The following is a 19,544-nucleotide window of genomic DNA, read 5'->3' as shown; positions in this document are numbered from 1 at the left end:
CCAACAGGAGGAAAAATCGCCGAATATAATACAAAATCGCAAGAGGACGCAAAACCGCGTCGCAAGGAAGCTCCAGAAGTGACGTCAGAGCACTCCAACGTCACTTCCGGAAGATGGCGGCGCCCAGCGGCCGCAGGAAAACTGGACCGCAGCGAAGCGCCGCTGAGCAGAGCTGGCAGCAGGAAAGCTGCCAGCCAAATCACTCAGCAAAACGAGGGCATAATCCGCTGACAAAAAAACACAGTGGGCTGGAGGTGATTCCCTTCTTTATAGGGGATACTTAAAGTGATTTATTGTTTTATTGCTTGGGCTTATTAAAAATTCAGCCAGTCCTACCAGTCCACGGGGGGTGGTTAACCCCCCATCTGTGCTGCTGGTAGGACGTAAGGGAAAACCTTAATCATGAAATTGATTTACATTAACCCCTACAAAAGGTTGAGGTAATTTAAAGTGACTTCATTTTAGGGTTCATGCACGTGGCAGTTAACATTTTGCAGTCTGCAAATTGTGGATAAGCAAAACACTGATACCTGCTGCGTGTGTTCCGCATTTTGCAGAACAGAAGATCCTGCCCTCTAGAGAACTGTCCTAGCCTCCTTCTCCGTAAAATGAACAAGAAAAGAACATGTTCCATTTTTTATTTTTTTGCAGCGCCGCAGAATGGACATACGGACGCATGTTTTGGGTTCGCATCCGACCTGTATTTGTGTGCATGAGCCTTAGACCTTCTCACAAATTAACTTCTGCTTTTGCTGGTGACAGTGTGAGGATACATTCCAGCCTCCAGTGCACTGGTCCGCTTATATAGACTGCTCCAGTGTGCTTCTGCATCCAGCAGTTCTCTTCAAGCCTTGGGATGTGTCCTAATACAGGCAGCCTGCCAGTACTAACGGCTGTAGACTTCTTTTCCCATATGTATATTCATAGCACACATATCTAGGACTCAACAGCAAAGAGAGGCGGATTGTAGATCACAGAAAACAGTTTATGGGGGAGAGTGAGGGCTTATGAGGGGAAAGATCCAGGACACATAAGAAAAAAAGAAGAGTTATTTACAGTGACTTAATGTTTGCATGTCATATAACTGTTATAACTGTGATATATATTGTGTTCACAGAAGTAGAACAGATAATATGCCTTTAAGATTCATTATATGGATGTGAGGTAAGCTCAATGACACAGCAGAAACAACAGAAAGCATAGAGTTAAACTGTTGATGCTGGGTAGGAGTCTAGACCAATCACAGCCAGCCTTGCACACAGCATGAGTCTTGGCCAATCACAGCCAGCCTCACACACAGCCTGTGTGGGAAATTCCCTAGCAGGAGCTGATAGAAATTATTATTCACCAGAGAGAGAAGCTGAACAGACATTCACTCCACTAAGAGCTGTGTTTTATGGAAGCAGAGAGGCTAAAATAGGTATTTCAAACAGTTATATAATATTCCTACTGTTAATATAGTGATTAGAACTGTATACTGAACCAGTTATATGTGTGTTTACTTACAGTTCCACCAATTGCAAACTACAATTTCAATTGCAAACTACAAAGTTCACAATCCAAATTCCATATTGCAAACCAAATTACATACAACCATACCAGATCATACGCAACCAATCTGCAAATACTTACGTCTAACTGCAAATTGCGACTAAATTCAGCAAGTACAGTCGTGGCCAAAAGTTTTGAGAATTACATAAATATTGGAAATTGGAAAAGTTGCTGCTTAAGTTTTTATAATAGCAATTAGCATATACTCCAGAATGTTATGAAGAGTGATCAGATAAATTGTATAGTCCTTCTTAGTCCTTGTTCTTCCATTGTTAACCATGGTGACCTGCAAAGAAACGCGTGCAGCCATCATTGCGTTGCATAAAAATGGCTTCACAGGCAAGGATATTGTGGCTACTAAGATTGCACCTCAATCAACAATTTATAGTATCATCAAGAACTTCAAGGAAAGAGGTTCAATTCTTGTTCAGAAGGCTTCAGGGCATCCAAGAAAGTCCAGCAAGCGCCAGGATCGTCTCCTAAAGAGGATTCAGCTGCGGGAGTGCCACCAGTGCAGAGCTTGCTCAGGAATGGCAGCAGGCAGGTGTGAGCGCATCTGCATGCACAGTGAGGTGAAGACTTTTGGAAGATGGCCTGGTGTCAAGAAGGGCGGCAAAGAAGCCACTTCTCTCCCAAAAAAACATCAGGGACAGATTGATTTTCTGCAGAAAATATGGTGAATGGACTGCTGAGGACTGGAGCAAAGTCATATTCTCCGATGAAGCCTCTTTCCGATTGTTTGGGGCATCAGGAAAAAGGCTTGTCCGGAGAAGAAAAGGTGAGCGCTACCATCAGTCCTGTGTCATGCCAACAGTAAAGCATCCTAAGACCAGTCATGTGTGGGGTTGCTTCTCATCCAAGGGAGTGGGCTCACTCACAATTTTGCCCAAAAACACAGCCATGAATAAAGAATGGTACCAAAACACCCTCCAACAGAAACTTCTTCCAACAATCCAACAACAGTTTGGTGAAGAACAATGCATTTTCCAGCACGATGGAGCACCATGCCATAAGGCAAAAGTGATAACTAAGTGGCTCGGGGACCAAAACGTTGACATTTTGGGTCCATGGCCTGGAAACTCCCCAGATCTTAATCCCATTGAGAACTTGTGATTAATCCTCAAGAGGCGGGTGGACAAACAAAAACCCACTAATTCTGACAAACTCCAAGAAGTGATTATGAAAGAATGGGTTGCTATCAGTCAGGAATTGGCCCAGAAGTTGATTGAGAGCATGCCCAGTCGAATTGCAGAGGACCTGAAAAAGAAGGGCCAACACTGCAAATACTGACTCTTTGCATAAATGTCATGTAATTGTCGATAAAAGCCTTTTAAACGTATGAAGTGCGTGCAATTATATTTCACTACATCACAGAAACAACTGAAACAAAGATCTAAAAGCAGTTTAGCAGCAATCTTTGTGAAAACTAATATTTGTGTCATTCTCAAAACTTTTGGCCACAACTGTAGAACTATAAGTTAGACCTCATATATACCTCTCAGAGAGATCATAAAGTGCTTAAATAACTTAAAGTGAGAGTACAGATACTGAAGAGAGAATATATACCATTTTATGTTGAATGACAAGATAGAACATTTGAACCACCATCCTATGCATACCGCAATTTTGTGATATCTATTCAACACGTGTTATGTACATGGACTATCTGCTGCGGAGGCGGCAGTGTTATATATGAAGAAAAGTTGAAGTTAATAAAGAAGTTATTTCAAGCATTTGGTGTGCTCTTTAAACCTACTGTTTCCATAGAACAACGCTAGAGGAATTACAGAGCAATAGACAGTCTGGTTAGACTAAAAGTCAGAGCTATCAGAATTATTCTACTGCCACAGTGCAAAAGGCAGTTCATAGTGCTGCGCCTGCCACACCTGGCATATTCTGGTACATTTATGCCAGCTTTAGGAGCAGGGAGTGGAGTAGACTTTCACTCCTGGTGCATGAAAGAAGCCGTTAAATGACCACCAGTGTGATTAAATATTTTTTAGAAAAACACATAGAGGAAGATTTATCAACCCCTATGCCATGGATTGATGCTAAAAAGTCGCACAGCCTAGTTTTGTGACACTTTAATGACATTGTGACTAGATTTAATCACAACTGGCATTTTTACACCACCCCAGCCAGTATTTGAAAAGGGTGTATGGCAAGGGTGAAGTGTGGTTGAGGCCATCAGCCCTGACACATGGCGTAAATGATTGAAATCTACACCAGCTCATAGCTTTTAGTCTGGTGCACAGACTGAAAAAAAACTGAAAATTGTCTATCCCTGCGCTGTGTCCTGCTGCGGAATTTACATTTTGCGGTTGTGTTGGGGATTTCCTTTTGAGACTCTATACTTTCAATTCAAAGGAAAAATCTGCAACAAAATATGTTTGGATTTTGTAGCGAATCTTTCCACAGTGTTTTCCACTGCAGAATAAATTTCCGTTTGAATAGAATGGAGAGATTCTCATATAGTAAATCAGCAACAAATTCTGCACCATTATTCACACCAAAAAACTTTGTAAAAATCTGCACCTCAAAATTTTCGGGTGGAATTTCACACCACTCGTGAAGATACCCTAAGGCCTCTTTCACATGAGCACGTTTTTTGCGCAGATGCAATGCGTGAAGTGAACGCACAGCACCCGCACTGAATCTTGAGCCATTCATTTCAATGGGTCTGTGCACACGAGCTTGTTTTTCATGCATCATTTCTGCGTTGTGTAAGAATTGCATGTTTTATATTCTGCATTTTTCAGCGAATGAGGCTTCAATGAAAAACACATTGCATCCAAATCATAGGAGATGTTATTTGTAAGTCTTCCGTTTTTTTTTCACGTGTGTAAAAAACGCATCAGGCTTTTTTTTGTCTGGTCTTTTTTGCGGAACCTGAGACGGAGCCTTCAACACAGAAGTGAAATAGTGAATGGGACATTGAAAATGAAAAACTTCAGTGACAACTTTGTTCATACTGGGGGTCATTTACTAATCTGAAATACACCTAAAGTAGGCGTATTACAGGCTCAGATTGCGGGGCAATGGTTAGTTGCGCCACTATCTGCAACTTTTCCCTGCTCACGGCAGGTCTGAAATTGTGGGCGTGACAAGGGCAGGAAAGGGGAGGAGCCAGCAGGCCAGTCTCATTCATCTCAGAAGCTTGCTTACATTTAGAATTGGCGCTGGATGTGCCGAAGTTATGTTGATGCCGGTGCCTCTTCATAACTTTGGCGGATCCACCACCAGCACAGGGTCTTTATTAAAGGGATTCTGTCACCTCCCCTCAGCCAAAAAACGATTTAAAAGCAGCCATGCAGCACAGCTTACCTGGATTAAGCTGTGCTCTTTTATCTTGAAATCCGTCCAGCAGTTACTGCAAAAAACGACTTTGATCGATATGTAAATGTGTCCTGAAGGTGCCCAGAGGGGCGTTTTTTTCTTCTTAGTGAGCCCAGTACCGCCCCTCTTTCAGTGCCCAGCCCGCCTTCCTTGTACTTTCTAACCGCCGCCCCCAGCCTGCCACAGCCTCTCCTGCCTCTCCAACCCCTCCCTCACGCCGAACGAAGTCTCGCACAGGCGCAGTACCCACTGAGGGCTGCGCCTGTGCGATCATCAGGAGACTGAGGGCGGCAGCTTCATCTTCGTCACTGGGCATGCGCCGAGCCCAGTGACGTCCGATGTTAGCTCTTTCCCTCAGTCAGCCTGGTAGGAAGCGCAGAGGATTGCCGATCGGCTGCTGCACCCTGCGCTTTCTCCAGTCTGCCTGCGCTTCCTACCAGGCTGACTGAGGGAAAGAGCTAACATCGGACGTCACTGGGCTCGGCGCATGCCCAGTGACGAAGATGAAGCTGCCGCCCTCAGTCTCCTGATGATCGCACAGGCGCAGCCCTCAGTGGGTACTGCGCCTGTGCGAGACTTCGTTCGGCGTGAGGGAGGGGTTGGAGAGGCAGGAGAGGCTGTGGCAGGCTGGGGGCGGCGGTTAGAAAGTACAAGGAAGGCGGGCTGGGCACTGAAAGAGGGGCGGTACTGGGCTCACTAAGAAGAAAAAAACGCCCCTCTGGGCACCTTCAGGACACATTTACATATCGATCAAAGTCGTTTTTTACAGAAACTACTGGACGGATTACAAGATAAAAGAGCACAGCCTAATCCAGGTAAGCTGTGCTGCATGGCTGCTTTTAAATCGTTTTTTGGCTGAGGGGAGGTGACAGAATCCCTTTAATAAATGTGTCCCAGTGCTTTTATGACAAAGCACAGCAAGTCAAATTCAGCTCCATTTCACCTGTATATGGATATATGTGCCCCAGAGTCTGCCCTCACCATTATTTAATGATTTATTCTTTAAAAATATAAAAATAAAAGCAGGACAGAATCATCAGCTTTTATATTCAACACTAAGACCTCATTCACACAACCATATTTTTAGTCCACATCTGATCTGCAGATTTTTTGTGGATCGCACATTAAACTAATTAGTTTCTAAGTGGCCTCATAAAATGAAGACGCTGTCCGCATCTGTGCGACTATGCTGTAAATTATAGAGCATATCCTATTCTTGTCCATTTTGTGGACAAGTATAGGCATTTTGGCAATGGAGACCTGCGGTAAGTTGGGGATACACAAGACCGATATCTGCATTTTACGAATCTGCGGTTTGTGGACTGGATACGGCGGTGTTCATATAGCCTTACAATGTAGAGCAGCATGTGGGTGCATATACACACTATGAAACTCGGACCAATATCAATGTAATCACTATTCTTACTGTTAGACTTATTTTGACTAGCTTTTATACATGCGGTCCCAAAAGCCAAATGTAAGTTAGACATATTATTTTTTAATTTTGGCATATGGAGTATTTTACTTGCTATCTTCTGCTGGGATGGGAACCTGGAGCAGAAATACAGTTGTGTAAACAAGCACTGAGAGCGTCAACAGATAGGCCTTGGCCTAACAGTCACTAGTGCCGGCGTCTCGTACATTCCTTGTAGTTTAATGGGAAAAAATTGAAAATGTGTAAAAATAAAGTAGGCCTATCTGTGGGAAATGCATTGCTTCCATGAGAGGCAGTGGGAGACGAGAGGCTATCTGTAAGTGTCACAACAATGCAGCTTAGTCCTGGGCTGGGTCTGCTTGCTCAAGAGGAATGTAAACTATTTGGAGCTGGGATTTTACACCACATACAGAAATGTGACACAAGGCCAATTTTTTCCTAACCTTTTCCAGATTGAAAAAAGTGCCCACACAAATATTTGTAACTAGTTATATATGCACAATGGACTGCTACATTTATAAGGATATAGACATCCATCATATCTGGACCCATCCTTTAACTGCTGCAGGTTGTCAAGGCAGACATTTAATGAAAAGGTACCGGTGTTGCATGTAACATCTAATTGCAGAGCGGTCCTTTGCTACAAGGAGCTAACTGACTTGAGTATGATTTACATCTGTATAGACACCCAATATCTGAGTGTTCTGGATCAGCAATCTTTCTGGAATTTCAGTAGAAATCAGTTGTCAAATGGTGCTCTGGTGCTGGAGGGTAGAAGTAAGCTGGGGACAGTGCAGCCTCAAGAACATTTCATCGGCTAAACTTTCATTATATAACAGTAGTTAGGCTTTCTTTGCTTAGTGTTCTGCTTTATGATTATATTGTTACAGTTTACAGTAGTTAATGGTGGGTAGAATGTTTATAGACTTTGTCTCTCTTGTTAAGTAACCTTATGTTAGTTATAAGATGTGTAGACAGTCCTGAAAAGCATAGTACCTTAAAGACATGGCAAACTGTATATGCTTTATTTATTTCTTCAGAGAGTGTAAAGACCATAAGGAGCTTCAGACAGCTGGACACTTGCCTTTTACCCTATTTCTCTGCACTCAACTGTGCCCAGTCTGAGCAGGAAAACTGTCACAGCACAGGGTTAAATTAAGAAATGCTGCACAGTATTGGACACATGGTAAAATAGTCAGAGTCGAAAGGTTGAAGATTCAACTTTTCCATTTTTGGTCTGAATTACTCATGATTAACTTGAGCACATGGCAGTCGCTGTTAGTGAAAAGGAAAAAGGAAAATCTCAAACGTAATAAAGTGGTCCTCCATACTGTGACGGAGACTGCAGTTTACTTTGTGATGTTGCATAAATGTTTCAAATATTCTTGAGTAATATATGAATAGAAGCATGAACAGCACCCAAGCCCTTCTGAACACTACAGTGGGGGTGGGGAGGAAACAGTCACTATCCCATATAGTTTATGCGTACAATTTGCAGCCAACCACCTAAATGCGTCTACTTTGCTGTGTAGGCCACAGTGTCCAGTGGTGCTGGTGCAATGTACCAGTCTGTGCCCCAGTCAGTACTATCAGCGTGGAGTGGCCATCATGTCACCTGCTAGCAGAGGTTTCCAACAGGTCATCTAACAGCCCAAACATACTATTTCAACTGAGAGGACAAAAAATAAAATAATCAGCATTAAGGAGTCTGAAGGATACTGAAATAGATCATTACAATGCAAACTTTGGGGGAGATTTATCTAAACTGGTCTAAAGGAAAACTGGCTTAGTTGCCCAAAGCAACCAATCAGATTTTACTTTACAAAGGAGTTCTGAAAAATAAAAGGTGGGATCTGATTGGTTGCTATGGGCAACCAAGCCAGTTTTCCTTTACACCAGTTTTGATAATTCTCACCCACAGTTTGCAAATCTTTAACTGAAGGCAAATTCATCCCCAGCGCATGAATTCTGGTGCAGATCGAGCTATAAATTTAGCTCATTGTATTGCAACAGGTAAACATTGCAGCAAGAATGTGTAATATTTGGGATGCTTGGAATTGAGAAATCTGCAAAAAAACTGCGAATCTATCTTCAGCCACAATATTGTTTGTGGAGAATGGTAATATTTAAGTAAATGTCATAAAATAAAATAAAATGAGATAACCATTGCACACACTTTGCAATAATCTGCTCCACATTTTTCTTCCACATATGTTTCCTATTGAAATCATTACAAAAATGATAGAAGTTACCTAATACATGCACATTTTCCTTGGCAATTACAAATATCTTTCACTTTGCCCTGATGATTTGCCTATCAGCTTTTGCAGGATGGTCCAAATATGGTTGTCCAGGGGTGACTGGGAATTTAAAGTGGCCCTGGAACAGTAAACCTAAAAGTGGCCCCAAGTTGTAGGCAAGTCCAAATTGGCAGAAGGAGGGGCAACACAGGCCACATGTAGGCAGGAATAAGAGCATGAGGCGGGGCCAGCAATACTTTAGTGTAGCCCAAAATACGGCCCCAGGAAAACCATATATCATAGCATAAGACATTGCCGTATTACCATTCTGAGGACAGTGATATAGTTGAATTCAGGGTGGACCTGCGGCTTCTGACCAGGTGCATGAGTACCTGATGGTCCTAGCATTAAATAATGCTGAGAACATCAGATCATTATGTATCTGTCCAGCAGCCGTGAGGAGGGCCCGGGCGGCCCACTGAGCATCGGCCCACTGGGAAATTTCCCTATAGAGTATATGGCCAATCCGCCTCTGTGGTAGTCACCCCTTTATGTAAAATAAAGCTTCTTAGAGATTCTAGAGGGAATTGTCATATGCTCATTTCTCTGTACATACCACTAATGTATATGCCTGTTTACAGCAGGTGAAAGATGTAAGTTGGAGTAATTCACACTAGCTGTATTAAAAGTTACACATCTCTTATGAAATTTAGTGCATTTTTATCCATCTAAAGTTGCTTTCACATAGTCAGTGTTTGAACAGTGATTTCCATCTGTAATTATTAGCCAAAACCACGACTGGAGGCTACACAGAGATAATGGAAAGATTTGTTTCCGTTCTGTATTCTTAAACCCACACCTGGTTTTGACTGACAATCACTGATGAAGATCACTAATCAAACACTGACCAAACACTGACTGTGAAAGCTGCCTGACAGTCAGGAAATTGAATCTACAGCAGGATTAATTAGAATATAAAATGGGTGAAGTTTCCTCCTAATTAGGGTCCATTCACACGTCCGCAATTCTGTTCCGCATTTTGCGGAACGGAATTGCGGACCCATTCAATTCTATGTGGCCGCACTTCCGGGTCTGCATTTCCGTTCCCGGAAAAAAATAGAACATGCCTGTAGGCATATTCTATTAGTGCTGGCAATGTGTGGTCCACAAAATGCGGAATGCACATTGCTGGTGTCCGTGTTTTGAATGGAGCCTAAATCTGGCCTTCATCAAGCTCCCTTTAAATACCACATCCACTTTTTTTCACAGATTATAAATATTGGATTTGTGATGGGTCAGACTCTGGGACCCACAGCAATTCCAAGAACAAGGGTCCCCAGATTCTCCTCTCTGAATTGAGCGGTAGTGCGCACTCTTGTGTAGCTCTCATTCACTACAATGGGAGTTATGGAAACAGCGGAGCTCAACTGTTTGAATAGAGCAGTGGACCGATATGCGCACTACCTCTCCATTCAAAGAGGGCACTAGAGGAACACTTGTTCTTGGGATTCCCAGCAGTCTTAGCAGTCTGACACCATCTCCCGACATGATCTAAGATTGAAACACTTTTTTTTTGTGGGAAAATCCCTTTAATATATGTGGGACAAGAAGTGAAATCTTTGTTACTTTAGTATTAGATCCAAGTGAAAATCCATTAACTGTGGATTATTCATTTCTTCCACATGGCTTATGGTTTCATCCAAAAATGCCACACCCATTCTTTTCAACCATATATGGTACTTATTTTAAGCATTGCAATTGTGGAACTGATTGCAGTGAGCATTTTTGTTGAGACTGGTGTATGTGTGTATATATACAGTACATATATATTGTGACACAGTGAGAGGTGTCTGGGAAAACAGTTATTTTCATCCCAGCATGTGCTGCAGGGCTGATTTACAACCAGGTGAGGTCAAATACCGGACCGAATTTTAAATGCCAGTCCGGGTTTTGGCAGCACCTGGCTGTCCTTAAATAGGCAGCTGGGCTCAGAAGCCATGTCTCTGTGTTGGGATCTGGATGAAAGCTTGCTACCTGTTTGGCGTGAAAACAGGTTGGTGCTGCTATCAGCAAGGGCTCTTTGAGGCAGAATTGCCGCATGGTGTGAATTACCACCAACACCTCAAGGTGACTTTTTGTTTGAATATTACTGCTTGTTTTGTCACTTGTCTAAAGTGTGAATAAAACACTGAACTGTTGGATCCAAAGAACATGTTGTCTCTATACAGCGTCCGCTAATCCTGTCTACCAGAGCAAGTCCCCACAATATATATATATATATGTATACACACACACAGCTATAACAGCTATACATATGTGTATGTTTGTATTTTATATGATATTCATATTAGCCTTAAATATACAAAAGGAGAACAATAGAAGCACAATAACTATAACAACTTGCATATATCCTCATGAGATACAATGATAGCTAAAATGTAAGTACCACTGACAAGGGAGTGGCTGTCCAGGTTAGCAGTCGGTACATGTTATGCAAAAAAGAAACACTATAAAAATGATATATACATGGAAAGTAATATTTTGTACAAATCCTGTGTAACTCACCTGGAAGATCAATACTTTGAAATTGTTTCTTCTCAAGAGCTGATTGTGGTTGCTCTCCAGCTTCTTCACCTGCACAGTCTGCTTATCCATACGATCCTTGACGTCTCTCATGTTGGCGCTGACTTTGCGAGATTTCTCCAAAAGTTTGCTGACTGTGTTGCTTGTCGATGTATGACTTTTTGATAGTTTGGTAATATCATTTTGGATACCTTTTACTGAATTTTCTATGTCAATCTGCCTCTTTTCCATTTTGTGCTGGTTTTCTTGCACTGAATCCAGCATGTTCACCAGTTTATCCAGCAGGGTGAGAACCGTGATGGCGTTGACTTGATTACTGTCTTTGATGGAGTCTGCTACTAGTTGCTGTGGTGTTGGACTAGAGCTGGGTGACTCTGCAGGGCTGTGGCTGGGCACCACCAACTCCTGGCTCTCATGATCACCACTTTTCTGAAACTCTTCGTTGTTCTTCTCTATTTGAATTGTATCTTCTTCCATGTTCACAGATGTTCACAATTTCTACCGAGCAGCTGCTTTACTTTTCTCTTGTGTTTTCTTATGATATTTCTTGTGAACTTTTTGTAAAAGTAGCAGTTGTTCTCTCTTCTCCTTTGATTAGTGTTTGCTTTGATAGCGTACTATAACACACAAGTCTGCAGCAAAACACTGCCAGAAACTACATTCCAGCTTCTCTTTTAAGCCCTGCTCCACCCAGTGGGAGGTGAAATGTGAATTTTCCAAACTTTTCAGATCCAGGGGTGTGTTTCAGAGAATACACTCCATGTCACGGCACTCCTAGATGTGCAGGTTTAGATTTTTTTTTTTTAACATGCCATAGTTCAATAATGACTTCATGCAGGCACAGAAAACACCCTATGTTGGACAGGAGCCATCTCTGCTTCTCTTGGCTGCAGGGGAAAACTTTTGGCTGGCTGCTACGATACACTGGAACACTGAGCATGTTTTTTTCCTGGATGAAGTTATTTTCAGAGAGAAGTATTGTTTGCATCTGCCAAGGGAATAACCCATGATGCGGTTCACATCTACATATCTTTTTCTTTACAAATATAGAGATCTCAGTATGCGCAGAGCCAGAGGGGATAGCTGCAGTTATTGTAAGTTTATCTTTTGCTTATTGTGAATGGTTTCTCTGTGACCATTCCCTGTTTTAACTGGAAAGATGCCAGAAAGTATTATATGCCTTTTAATGGCATTACCACTGTCATGACATTGAGATACAGGTATCTGTAGGATAACAGAGTTAGAATAGATGCAGCAGAGCTAACATTGTACAACTCCTTTCCCCCAAAAAACTTGTTTGTGGGTGTGGTAAAACATTCTCTAATCTTCTCAATTGCTAGAGAACAGTCAGCAGCTTTCCTCCAATTTGCTCTTATGCACATGACCATATGAATTTAGTAGCCTGCAAACCATGGATACCAGTCATGTATACCCCTCGGGCTCCATTGTCAATATCCCTATTCTTGTTTGCAAAACAGGCAAAGATGCAGACCTATGGGTGCATTTTTTTCAGCCCTACTGAAATGAATGGGTCCCCATCCAATCCACCAAAAAATGTAAATCGGATGCGGAAAATATATGGTCGTGTACATGAGACCCAAGTGACGGGGCTAGAAATTGCTCTGCACCACTGATTATAGGAGAGACTCTGGCTGACAAAGCTTTCATCTAAAAGCATTGCTCACATGCCCTGCCCAGCAGGTGCATAAAGCACCCCTAATTTAGTTTTGAGGAAAGGAGGACTTCAGTTCAGGTTCACTTAGGGCTCTTGCAAATGACTGTATGCCCTCCGAGACATACAGTCCGTGAGCGGGCCATATGTCCCAGAGCGCCATTGATCGTGCGCACGGGAGCACACAGCATCATAGATTACAATGATGCTGTGCACGTCGGGCACATATGATCATATGAGTACAGGACAATAGCACTGCGGGTGGCCCAACGTGCACAGCATCATTGTAATCTATGACGCTGTGTGCTCCCGTGCGCACGATCAATGCCACTCCGGGACATTTGGCCCACTCACGGACCGTATGTCTCAGAGGGCATACTGTCATGTGCAAGGGCTCTTAGACAGATTTGGAACTGTAGCATGCAGTGGTTTTTTGTCTGGCCAAAATACCGGATAACAGCATTCGGTATTGCTGAATCAGGTATGATACATAATTTTATTTGCGTGGGTGCTATTTTCTAGAAATGTAGTTTAAATGGATCTGCTATAAATAAAAAATAAAAAATTGATATACCAGATATAACGGATCTGGTGGTTTGTAAGATCTGAGTAACTGATCCGGTAAAATATTATTCAAGTTGTATCCGGTATTTTCCTTTATTTATTTATTTATTTTTACTACAAAACCACGGTGACGACTTTATCTCACTGTGATTTTGTAGTAAAAAGATCAGAGAGGCACGGAGCATTATCAGTCATGTTAATGCTCCGTGTCTCTGCTGTCCAGAGCGCGGTTTGGCTCTCTTTCACGCTGCAGATGACGCACACGGCATCCACTCGTGTGAAACAGCCCTTACTCTTTTCAGACTTTTTTAATGTGGGTGTATTCCTCCTCATAATTCATGCTGGATCTATGTGTTAGGCCTCTTGCACATGAACGTTGTGTGGCCATGTTACGGCCCTCATACGGCGGGTCCGCAATACACAGGCACTGGCCCGTGTGCTCTCGGCACTTGAATGGATCCGCAATCATGGAGATGCGGAACGGAAGCACTGATCGGAAGCACTATGCAAATTGCGGTCCCCAATGCACGGAACGGATGCACAATGTTCGTGTGCAAGAGGCCTTAAGGATGCTACAGTGTTCCCCTGCAAACTTCCTTGTGTGTGCTTTCCTCCCTGTCTGTAGCCTGCATAAGCTTCCATCTGTGGATATTCTACCCCTTATAACACTGAGAGGTGGAAGGTGGACGGCAGGAACATAGCTCTGATGGATTCAACACATCAGGATGCATCTGTTCTGTTAGGATGTGTTTGTGTTAAATTAAAATGGAACAAACCAGATCTGTCATTAGAATCACAGAAAGAAAGGTACATCTGGAAATTAGGTATTATGTGCTGTTAAGCAATATATTTGCAAGAATACCGATGAGCCAGGTGACAATTTGACCAATAGCTATTTGAAATGTCACAGATTTTATTTCAGTGGTAGATTTAAAACATATAGCACAAGTAGAAAGCACCAAATATAAAGTCCAGCTGATCTGTGGATAACACCTGGATCGAGTGTACCAATCTTGACACAAAAATAAGGAGAAATCCAGCTTCTATTAAAATCCATCGTTTTTTTTATGCAACTAGGTAAAAAGCCAAACACACACATTACAGCGTCTACATGTTTCGGGTCCTTGCATACAGGCCCTTACTCATGACATAATGCTGTACAAGACAAAATATATATATTAGTCTGAAGGAGCCAATCGCACTCCTGTTTCTCCTATCTTTACAAAGGAAAACCCGGACTGGATTATATAAAGCATATAAAAGTATTTAATAAATAAAAACTAGTACATTAACAGTCAATAATCAACTCACACCATTTATTTAGGCCATGAGGAGTGCAAATTATGAGCTGAAACATCCAGATGGTTTCACTGTTCAACAGTTTCCTTTTGTGATCTCTCTGACTAGCATTAACCCTTCCAAGTCTCTGAACAGGGATAAATGTAATATCGCCAAAATGCACTGTAGCAAAGAGCAAGGAGACTGCTTAGAAGTTTCTGTTTTTGTAGTGCTGATATGCTTCCTCACTTGTGTTTTTATTTCATTTGTTGTGCCACCTACATATTGTAAGCTGCAAGTGATGCTCAGACCCAGATATCAAACCTCAGATGAGACCCCCCCATCAGACCTCCATGTTAGACCCCTGTGGGGATTCGCTCTGGTAGACAGAGTGTGCGGACACAGTACAGAGGCAAACTACACATAAAGAAAAAGCAAAACGTCACTTTGTAGTCTTAGTGTTAGTTCACACAATAATGGAATGTCCACATAGCAAAAATCACCTTGTTGGCAGTTCTGCCACCAGCAGTCCATAGCAGACTTTTAGGGGGCCCGTTTCCATTACAGATAGGTCTCAGGCCTCCAGCATGGCACAAGCCTCAGATCCCAGCACACACACCTCCTAAACTCCACTGTCAGACTGAGGCAATCCCTGGCAGTGCTGGCTGGTTTTTAGGCCTGGCAAAACTCTACCTGGAACATGGGGAGTAGTCACCCACCCAGCACTTTGACTACTCCTAGTAAGAGCCGTCCTGGATCAGCTGTACAGCCATACTAAGTATTAAGGTGTCAAACAGCAACTGCTGGTGACACATAAAAACCGGCTCTTACGCCACCGAGGCCAGGAACCTCGGTGACACGTACCTATCATCCACGATTATTCCTTGTACCTTCTTACATACCTCCCACCTTTGTTCAACCCAGAGGGGGTGAACACATGCCATACAGTATACTTGGGACAATGCATTCGCGTTTCCCTGCAACCGGCCTACCCTATGTTGTACGGAGAACTTAAAGTTTTGTAAGGACAGGAACCACCTGGTGACTCGGACAATTCTCTCTTTGGCCTGGCTCATCCACTTGAGAGGGGAGTGGTCAGTCACCAGGCGGAATGTTCTCACTAACAAATAATAGCAGAGAGAGTCAAGTGCACACTTGATAGGCATGCATCTCTCTCCACTATACTGTACCTGGTCTCGGCTGGGGTGAGCTTGCGGCTTAGAAAGACAATGGGATGCTCCTCCCCGTTGACTTCCTGAGACAGTACAACACTGAGGCCTACTTCAGAGGCATCTGTCTGTACTATGAATTCCTGCTTGAATTGGGGCGTTACCAAAACCGGGGACCCACACAATGCCGACTTCAAAGCGGAGAAAGACTCTTCCACCTGGTCATTCCAGTCAACCATCACTGACTTGCGCCCCTTCAATGGTGCGGCTACAGTAGCAAAGTGGGGAATAAATCTCATGTAATAGCCAATCGTTCCTAGGAATGACTTTACTTGTTTAGTGGTGACAGGTCGGGGCCAATTTCTTATCGCCTCTATTTTGTTTACTTGGGGTTTGATCACGCCACGCCCAATGACATACCCCAGGTATTTAGTCTCCTCTAACCCTATCACACTTTTTTTGGGTGGGTTAGCGGTTAGTTCCGCCTTCCGAATGGAGTTCACTACAGCCTGCACTTTGATTAGGTGACTTTCCCAATCGGCACTGTGGATGACAATATCGCCCAGGTAAGCCGAAGCGTACTGACAATGTGGACGCAGCACAATGTCCATAAGTTGTTGAAAAGTGGCAGGCGCACCATGCAGACCAAAGGGTAGCACCTTGTACTGATACAGCCCTTCAGGTGTGATTAAGGCAGTTTTCTCTTTGGCAGCCTCTATTAAGGGCACCTACCAGTACCCTTTCGTGAAGTCCAAAATAGAAAAATACCATGCTTGTCATAACCTCTCAATAAGCTCATCCACCCAGGACATGGGATACACATCGAATTTGGAAATCTTGTTCAATTTTCGAAAATCGTTACAGAACTGGAGTGTCCCGTCTGGCTTGGTATTAGCACTATAGGATTAGCCCACTGACTTTTAGACTCCTCAAATGGCGTCTAGCCTCAGCATCATCTGCACTTCCTCTGAGATGGCTTGATTGATGGTTTGAGTACACCTGCTCTGTCTTTCGCCTCCCTGGCTGGTGTGCCTTGTAATTTACCTCTCCAATTATTTTCAAGCACCTCTGAGGGCCCCCGCCACCTGACCAGGAACTTGCTGTCCACGGTCAGCACCAGAACCAAAACCCGATCACCCGGGTTAAAGATCCGGACCCGAGCCTGCCGATTATAGATCCGACTCTGCACTCACTGAGCGGCCTCCATAAGCTCCCTGACAAGAGACAAAACGGTGTCTATCCGCTGTCGCATCTTGGTAACATACTCAAGGACACTTCTATGTGGAGTGGGTTACTGTTCCCGCGCCTCTTTGGCTACGCCCAACAAACCGCGAAGATGTCTGCCATATTGCAATTTGAAGGGCGAGAACCCCGTATAGGCCTGGGGCACCTCTCGCACAGCGAACATGAGATAGGGCAGAAGAAGGTCCCAGTCCTTTCCATCTTTAGACCCCCCCCCCCCACTTTTTAACATGGTTTTTAATGTTTTATCATACCTTTCAACCAGACCGTTCGTTTGTGGATGGTAAACGGATGTCCGTAACTGTTTGATATGCAGCAACTTACAGAGCTCCCTCATGACCTTAGACATAAAAGGGGTCCCCTGGTCAGTCAGAACCTCTTTAGGTAGCCCCACTTGGGAGAACATTTCCATTAGCTCCTTAGCTATCAGTTTAGCCAATGTATGTCTCAGTGGCACCGCCTACGGCTACCGAGTGGCGTAATCTAGGATGACCAGGATGTGTTGGTGTCCTCTAGCGGACTTTGGTACTGGGCCTACGAGGTCCATCGCGACTCTCTCAAACAGTACCTCGATGATCGAGAGAGGTACCAAGGAACTGCGGAAAAGGTGCTGGGGGCTGGTTGCTTGGCAGGTCAGGCAAGACTTACAGAATTCGTCCATCTCTTTAAACACAATGGGCCAGTAAAACCGTTATATTATCCGGTGCTGTGTTTTCTGCATTCCCAGATGCCCCCCGAGAACATTATTTTGGGCTAACTCTAACACAAGTTTGCGATAAGCCTGGGGCACCACTAACTGTTCAATATGTTCACACCGCAGTTGGTTTACCCAATACAACATATCCTGATGAACCACATAACGGGGAAACACCGACTCCACCCCTGGTTGTTGTGGCTTACCAGCTACTATTAATACATTTCCCCAAGCTCGGGATAGGGTTGGGTCTAGGTGTTGTGCAGTACCAAAATTATACCCAGAAACATTAAGGTCAGCCAGCTCAGGCTCCAGCAGCAAGTCCTCTACATCTCCTACCATTACATTCAGTGGGGTTGTCACCCCCCCTATTCAACCGAAAGGGCGGTCATCCCTACCGCTAGCCCTTCGGCCTCGGGTTCCCAGAGTTCTGGCCTCTCCCTGGAGCCAGGCCACTCCCACTTCTACCCGACACAAGTGGTTTAGAGTTTCTGGGGTACCTGCTGCACACAGCTTTCTGGCATATAATGACTGACGGTAGCCATAGTTAGTATCCATGAGTTCCACCTGATAAAGACAGTCAGCTCTTACATGGCCAGGCTCCTGACAGTGCCAGCAGATTATCAGAGCCAGGTTTGTAGGGGGTACATCCCGGGTGGGTTTGGTTGGTACAAGTAGCCGGGCCTGGGATGGAGATTTACGGGGTTTGACTGCCCCCTCCCAAAAGAACCCCCATGAGATTCTTAGTGGCCCCGTAGCGCTCCACCAGGTCCACCATTTCCAGGGCATTGCCAGGAGACACCTGGCCGATCCAGTGCTGGAAAGGGGGTGGCAGAGCCCTCTACAACATATCAGCCAATAGTCTATCCAGCATAGCCGTGGGACTCAACACATCAGGCTGTAGCCACTTTTACAAGAGGTGGAATAAGTCATAATACTGGGGTCTCACAGGCTCTGCCGGCTTAAACCCCCACTGATGTACCCGCTGGGCCCGGACCAACACATTCACCCCAGTCTTGCCAAAATCTCACCCTTAACTTTTTGGTAGTCGGCCGCTTGATCGTCCGGCAAGTCGAAATACACTGGCTGGGAATAGGATGCCAGGAACGGAGCGAAGACCTCATTCCACTGGTCTCGGGGTAGCTTCTCCCTGATGGGTAGCTTCTCCCTGATGGCCATTTTTTCGTACATCGCCAGGTAGGTTTCAATGTCGTCTGTGGGGGTCATCTTAGGAATCGCGGCACAGACTGCTTTCCGGGCATTGTGGATGTTCCTGCTGTCTGCAAAGCCATCACATGTTGTAGCAGCAACTGGTTAGTTTCCTGCTGCTGCTTATTAGCCTCGCGTTGGTGCAGGTTTGTCTCTCGCTGCTGCAGATTAGCCTACATGAGGGCCTTCACAACAGCCTCCATTTTGTCATGGGGCACTGATTGTAATACAGCTGGTTTAATGTACAACATACAAACATATCTGGAAAAATGCAGAACCCCCAAATATCGGCGTTCAGCCTCAATGTTCTTACCCACATCCTCCACCAATTGTGGGATTCGCTCTAGTACAGAGGCAAGTTACCAGTTCTTAAATCAAACTTCCATGTTTATTCACACATAAAGCAAAAACAAAACGTTACTTTGCAGTTCTCAGCACCCCAGCACGGCACAAGCCTCAGATCCCAGCACACACACCTCCTGAGCTCTATTGTCAGACTGATGTAATCCATCTCACCTGGCAGTGCTGGCTGTTTTTTAGGCCTGGCAAAACCTGGCCTGGAACATGGGGA

At 44.1% G+C, this 19,544-nt stretch overlaps 1 protein-coding gene across 2 annotated transcripts in view; it reads right to left on the bottom strand.

Moving 5' to 3' along the window:
• CAVIN2 (caveolae associated protein 2) overlaps nucleotides 1-11,850 on the bottom strand; it is a 139,996-nt gene extending 128,146 nt beyond the window's left edge. Inside the window, exon 1 of one of the 2 annotated variants that reach the window (XM_044304242.1) lies at nucleotides 11,128-11,850. In XM_044304242.1, coding sequence (XP_044160177.1) covers nucleotides 11,128-11,622 — 495 coding nt within the window. In that variant the 5' untranslated portion in view covers nucleotides 11,623-11,850. The remainder of the gene's footprint in view (nucleotides 1-11,127) is intronic. The other variant, XM_044304243.1, reaches the window with a different exon arrangement.
• Between the last annotated feature and the right edge of the window lie 7,694 nt (nucleotides 11,851-19,544).

The sequence above is a fragment of the Bufo gargarizans genome, chromosome 8, assembly GCF_014858855.1.
Source record: "Bufo gargarizans isolate SCDJY-AF-19 chromosome 8, ASM1485885v1, whole genome shotgun sequence".
In the NCBI taxonomy this organism is placed as follows: Eukaryota; Metazoa; Chordata; class Amphibia; order Anura; family Bufonidae; genus Bufo; species Bufo gargarizans.
This window is presented reverse-complemented; position numbering and strand designations above follow the sequence as displayed.